Source organism: Medicago truncatula, chromosome 4 (genome assembly GCF_003473485.1).
Source record: "Medicago truncatula cultivar Jemalong A17 chromosome 4, MtrunA17r5.0-ANR, whole genome shotgun sequence".
In the NCBI taxonomy this organism is placed as follows: domain Eukaryota; kingdom Viridiplantae; phylum Streptophyta; class Magnoliopsida; order Fabales; family Fabaceae; genus Medicago; species Medicago truncatula.
In genome coordinates this window covers 46,334,352-46,339,714 of record NC_053045.1, presented here as the reverse complement: position 1 = coordinate 46,339,714, position 5,363 = coordinate 46,334,352, and the positions used below count along the sequence as shown (strand labels likewise).

Genomic DNA, 5,363 nt, shown 5'->3' with positions numbered 1-5,363 from the left:
GGAACTTGGACCATATCGTCGAGGTACCTAAATCTACTGTATTGTTTTCACTTATTAGTAAACATTTATTTATTTAGGCCTAAAAGCATTTACATTCTGAATCCATAATCTAATGTTTGTCCTTGTTTACAACAATTAATTTTCGTTGGAGCTTCGTTGATGGGATGATTGAAGTCCAATTATGGTGAGATTTTGAGATCAAAGAGATATGAAAGTTTTCACATTGACTATGGTGGAGTTAATAGCCATAAAGATGTAGGTGAAATGAAAACGGGGGAGAGATTAGAGATGAGGTGTGGTGAAGTGGAGGTTAAGAAGGAGATAGTGAAATCATATATAGGCGATGCATCATAAGTTCACTAAAACCTCACAATTTGATGTTTGATAAAATTTAAGCACATTGCAAAACCTATATCGATCGTGAACCATAAAGTTAGTCAAACATCATCAAATTATTACACAAGTTGTGAAAAAACATGGATAGCAATGTGCATACCAAAAAACAAATGCATTAATACAAGAGGCGATGTTGTAAAGGAAAAATAATATACTCCCCCATGTCTTTTTGTTTATGTTTAAGACCATGAAAGAGAAGAAAAAAAAAATTATAATGGAAAATTGATTTCATTAGATTTTTACTCGGATTGAAGATGTCAAATTCCAAAATATAAAACAAAGAAAAACAAATTCAAATTATTCACGATATATTTATAAAATTGAACACCACAAAATCCCCAACTAGTAACTAGTTTTCACAATATTGGATTTTCCCATTCTTTTACAAACCAAATCAATGATGCGTATAGGCTTCTTTGAAAGAAGAAGCAAAGAAGATGATGCATCGATGTCACCATGAAGCTCTTTCAGCGAAGACTTCACTTTTAGAAGTTCTTTTAAGTTAAGATCAGAAAGTGCAATAGGGGCTTTACCTTTCTTAACTTCCTCCACCTTCTTCAGCTCTTCGGTTAAACCACTCAATTCTTTGTTCATCAATTTGATATTTGGATTTTCAGAGAGTGTAACAATTTGCCTTGATGATCCAGCTTCTAATTCTTGTCCTCCATGAAGGTATTGTTCAGCCACAGCTTGGAAATTTGGAGAACCAAAAGCAAATGGATTACCACTTGGGGTAAATCCAACTATACCAACTCTAGCATTACAAAGAATTGACAACTCACTTGCCTTCTTAAATATACCACTCTTTCTTTTTGAAAATGTGACATACCTAGCACTCCTGTTCTCCACAAGTTCCATCTCTATCTTTTTACGACCCATGATTCACAATTTTATTTCTTTGTAGAAATTGAGGAATAGATGACCGTATTTATAGAAGAGGATGATACATTTTTTCCTTAAAAGGTGAAATAACTATATATTTGTAGGAAGACCAATTCCATAAAATAGTAGAAATAAGGGGATCAAAACTGCAATTAAGCTTAAATCTATCAAAGTAATTAAATGTTTATATAATTAGCTTTTTCAACCTAAACAACGGAATATAGTATGGAAAAGTTAGTAATTACTTAGTTGTTTTTTTTTTATGAAAAGTTAGTAATTGCTTAGTTGTTTTTTATGAAAACATACAACATCCATAATCATAACATCCCTAAACATTGGCTTTTTTTTCTATATCACGTAAAATTTTAGAAAGACAGCTAATACTGTGCATTTACAAAAAAAACTGTTTATACTTTTAGAATTACCATCTATTGTGTTATTATAGAGCTCACCTGTTATAATTCATTTTTTTAAAAGATCAACATCAATGAAATTGTAAGAAAAAAATCTTAAAAATTTTATTTAAAACATGTTATATTACCATATTTTAGACCAAACATTTGGTGGAGGGACCAAAACTGTCAAATTTTAAAATAGGAAGACCGATTCCACAAAATGATGGAAATAGGAGGATCAAAACTGCAATTAAGATTAAATATATTGAAATAATTTTTATTTTTATTTTTTACAAAAATAAACGATATTCATTCATTCAAATTGATAGAGTACATCGATATAATGAAAATTTGCCAAAAATAAAAAGGATGAATCTGTAAACAAACTCACATCATCCATGTTAATAGCATAAAATGACAAAGTACTAAAGCCTACACATATGACTATATTTAAGTCTCCGGAATACCCATGTCCCGGATCTGCAACGTTGACGACTCCAAAGTCATTGATTTTATCTGCACTGGATCGAAGCTGATCTAGTAATCTGAATTGAACAAATACCTGAACGAAACAAGAAAGACAAACAACGTCGGACAAAGACGACGAACAAAACAACGTCGCACTAAGACGACGAAATCACAAAAGAAAAAAATAAAATAGATGTGAAAATCACTTATTTTAATAAAAGAGAAATAGAAAAACGAGTTAGAGGGGTGATTTCGGGTCTCTTTGGTGGATGAAGGATAAAAAATTAGGATTTTGGTGACGGCTCACAAGAGATAAGGGGAAGAGAGAGCCAAAAAATAATTTCATGCATTCTATTGAAGTAATTAAATGTTTATATAATTGGCTTTTTCAACCTAAACAACGGAATATAGTATGGAAAAGTTAGTGATTGCTTAGTTGTTTTTTATGAAAAGTTAGTACTCCCTCCGTTTTTTTTTTAAGTGTCGTTTTAGGGTGAATTTTTCGTTCCTATTTAACTGTCGTTTTGGTATTTTAAAGGTATAATTTATCAATTATACCCTTTATCAATTATTCTTATATTTTTCAATAAAACTAATTAGTGCTATATATTTGAAAAACTAAAGTTTTTTTTAAAGAAAGTTTGTTTGTTTTGTTTTAAAACAAAATTTGTATCTTCAAATTTAAACAAAATTTTGTTACCGATGATAATAGTTCCATGAAGAGTTAAAATTCTATAAATAACATGAGTAGTACTTGTTAAAAATTTCAAGAGATATGCACAATATTTAGAAAATTGGAAATTGTTTGTTATGAGAGAAAGATAAAGCGCACAAAGAAATCGGAATTTGTTAGAGAAATAGAGTAGTAACTCACAATTGTTTGTTACATATTAAATTTATTGGAAAGATAAAGTGTGTGCAAAAAATAGGAAATTATTAGTGGATTAAAATGAGGGTATAATAGGAAAAAAGTTTGCAAAAATATACTTCGCTATTTTTGTGTTAAAATTTTAAAACGACACTTAAAAAGGAACGAATGGAGTAATTACTTAGTTGTTTTTTATGAAAACATACAACATCCATAATCATAACATCCCTGAATATTGGCTTTTTTGCTATATCACTTAAGATTTTAGAATATGATTTAGAAAGACAGCTAATACTGTGCATTTACAAAAAAATGCACAAATCATCAAACATTAAAATAGTTAGACCAATTTCACAAAATGGTAAAAATAAAAGGACCAAAACTGTAATTACATCTAAATTTATTGAAGTGATTAAGGGTGTGTTTGTTTCAACTTTAAAAAAAATAATTTAAAGTTAAAAGAATATAGAGTTTTAAAAAAAAAAATCTGAAGCTATTTCTATTACTTACACTTTAATTCCTTAATTTTCAAAAAAATCTGAATTTTCATTCATTGCTTAATTTTTTTTTTTGGTCAGGTAGCTTAGTTGTTAGAATTCACCTTATAAGGTGAATAAGTGGGGTGTCTGGGGTTCGAACTCCGACTCCTACATATAATAATGCATTGTCCTATCAACTGAACTATGTTCACAGGACATCCATTGCTTCATTTTAAAGCCCGCTTGTTATATATATATTTTTTTAAAAAAAGATTAGTTTTTCTAATAAAAACCACTTTAAATGGTTTAATAGATTTGTGATAAATTCTTAAAAAAACGTGAATCTAAAAATAATTAAAAAACTTGAAAAGTTGTTTTGAATAGCTCCTATTGATTTCTTTTAAAGCTTATTCTTCTTTTGGTGAACAAACAAAAATCAACTTCTTTTTTCTAATCTCTAAACCACTGAGTATCAAATTTTTAATATTTTTTTTATAATTTGTTACAAATACGTCCTTAATTTACTTACAAGAGTTGAAATGGTATTACAATTTTTAAGGGTGTATATTATAAAAAATAAAAAATAAATAACTCATTAATATTTAAAAATGTCATATTATAATATAGGGTGAAGTTATTATACCATACCATGAAATCAAGCCAATTAAATAAGTTTGACTTAGTGGTTAGGGTGAAAGAGTTAAAGGATAAAGTGATAAAGAAATCAACGAATCTATCACCACACACAACATAAAAATTTGGCTTAATTTTTCTTTTAACCCTAATGTATCGCAATCGGTAGATTATGACCACCCCCTCCCCGCCCCCAAACTTGTTTTGAGCTATGTTTTCCACCTTGTGATTTCCTATTCCCCTGCTTTAATTTCCATTAAATCTCGGTTTAGGTTGCATGTTTTTATTAATGTGACACTCAACTCTCACAATTAGTGCAACTTTTCTTTAAAACTAACAAAAATATAAACGTTAAAACTCTAATTAGATATTTCATTTGTTCTCACATGTACAAGTTGATTTTTGGTGTTTTTTTTATTTATTTTCAATTTGAAAGCAAATGAATGATACAGTGACTATGAAAGTTTGGTGTCACGTCAACTTATCATAAACTTTGGAGAAAATTGTGAGGGGCATCACTAAATTACTATGGAAAAAATATAAGAGACATATATCGATAAAAAAAATTATGGTTAAAAATTACACAATCACGGTACTCGGAGCGCCAAAAGTTCAATTAAATTTAAAATTGTCTCGTCAAGACAATCATCATAAATGATAAAACACACTCCACTTGCAAACCCCTGTTAGAAAATCCATGTGCAGCATTTTTTTAATACAAATTACTAATTTTAACACTTTAACCAATACCTCAAGAGCATTCATTAACATTTCCCATAAAAAATTATTACTCCCTCATTTTTTTTTTTGGAGGGAATTCCCTCATTTCTATTGATCATCAATCATACTATTATTCTTTGTCGGTCCTCAATTTCTCTCCAATGCCTCGAACTCAGAGAAATTATATGCTTCGCAAGAAACCACACTGCCTCAGCTTCAAAATAGTGTTGACTGCCGACATAGTGAATAGATTAACACTAAACTCTAGTTTTCATATGTATATAATGTCTCAGCTCCAAAGTAGTGTTGATCATCAACATAGTGATCCTATTAACACTAAACTCTAATATTCACACATAATGCATTGATCCCAAAATAGTGTTGACAGTCTACTGTTTTTTTTTTACATGAACTAGATTACGATTACCAAAAAATGACTTAATGCAAAATACAAAATCAACACCAATACTCTGTCTTTTCTCCTTCCCAAACCCTTGCCGTCACCACTTTTCTTCTTCTTGA

The 5,363-nt window shown here is 29.5% G+C and overlaps 1 protein-coding gene across 1 annotated transcript; it reads right to left on the bottom strand.

Moving 5' to 3' along the window:
- Positions 1-605: 605 nt before the first annotated feature.
- Positions 606-1,302, bottom strand: LOC25493407 (agamous-like MADS-box protein AGL29). Its single transcript, XM_013601897.3, has one exon. It carries the CDS (start codon positions 1,273-1,275, stop codon positions 739-741), a length of 537 nt encoding a protein of 178 aa, XP_013457351.1. The 5' UTR covers positions 1,276-1,302; the 3' UTR covers positions 606-738.
- Positions 1,303-5,363: the final 4,061 nt, after the last annotated feature.

Coding starts and splice junctions, on each gene's coding strand:
- LOC25493407 (XM_013601897.3), bottom strand. CDS start 1,275: ATGGGTCGTAAAAAGATAGAGATGGAACTTGTGGAGAACAGGAGTGCT.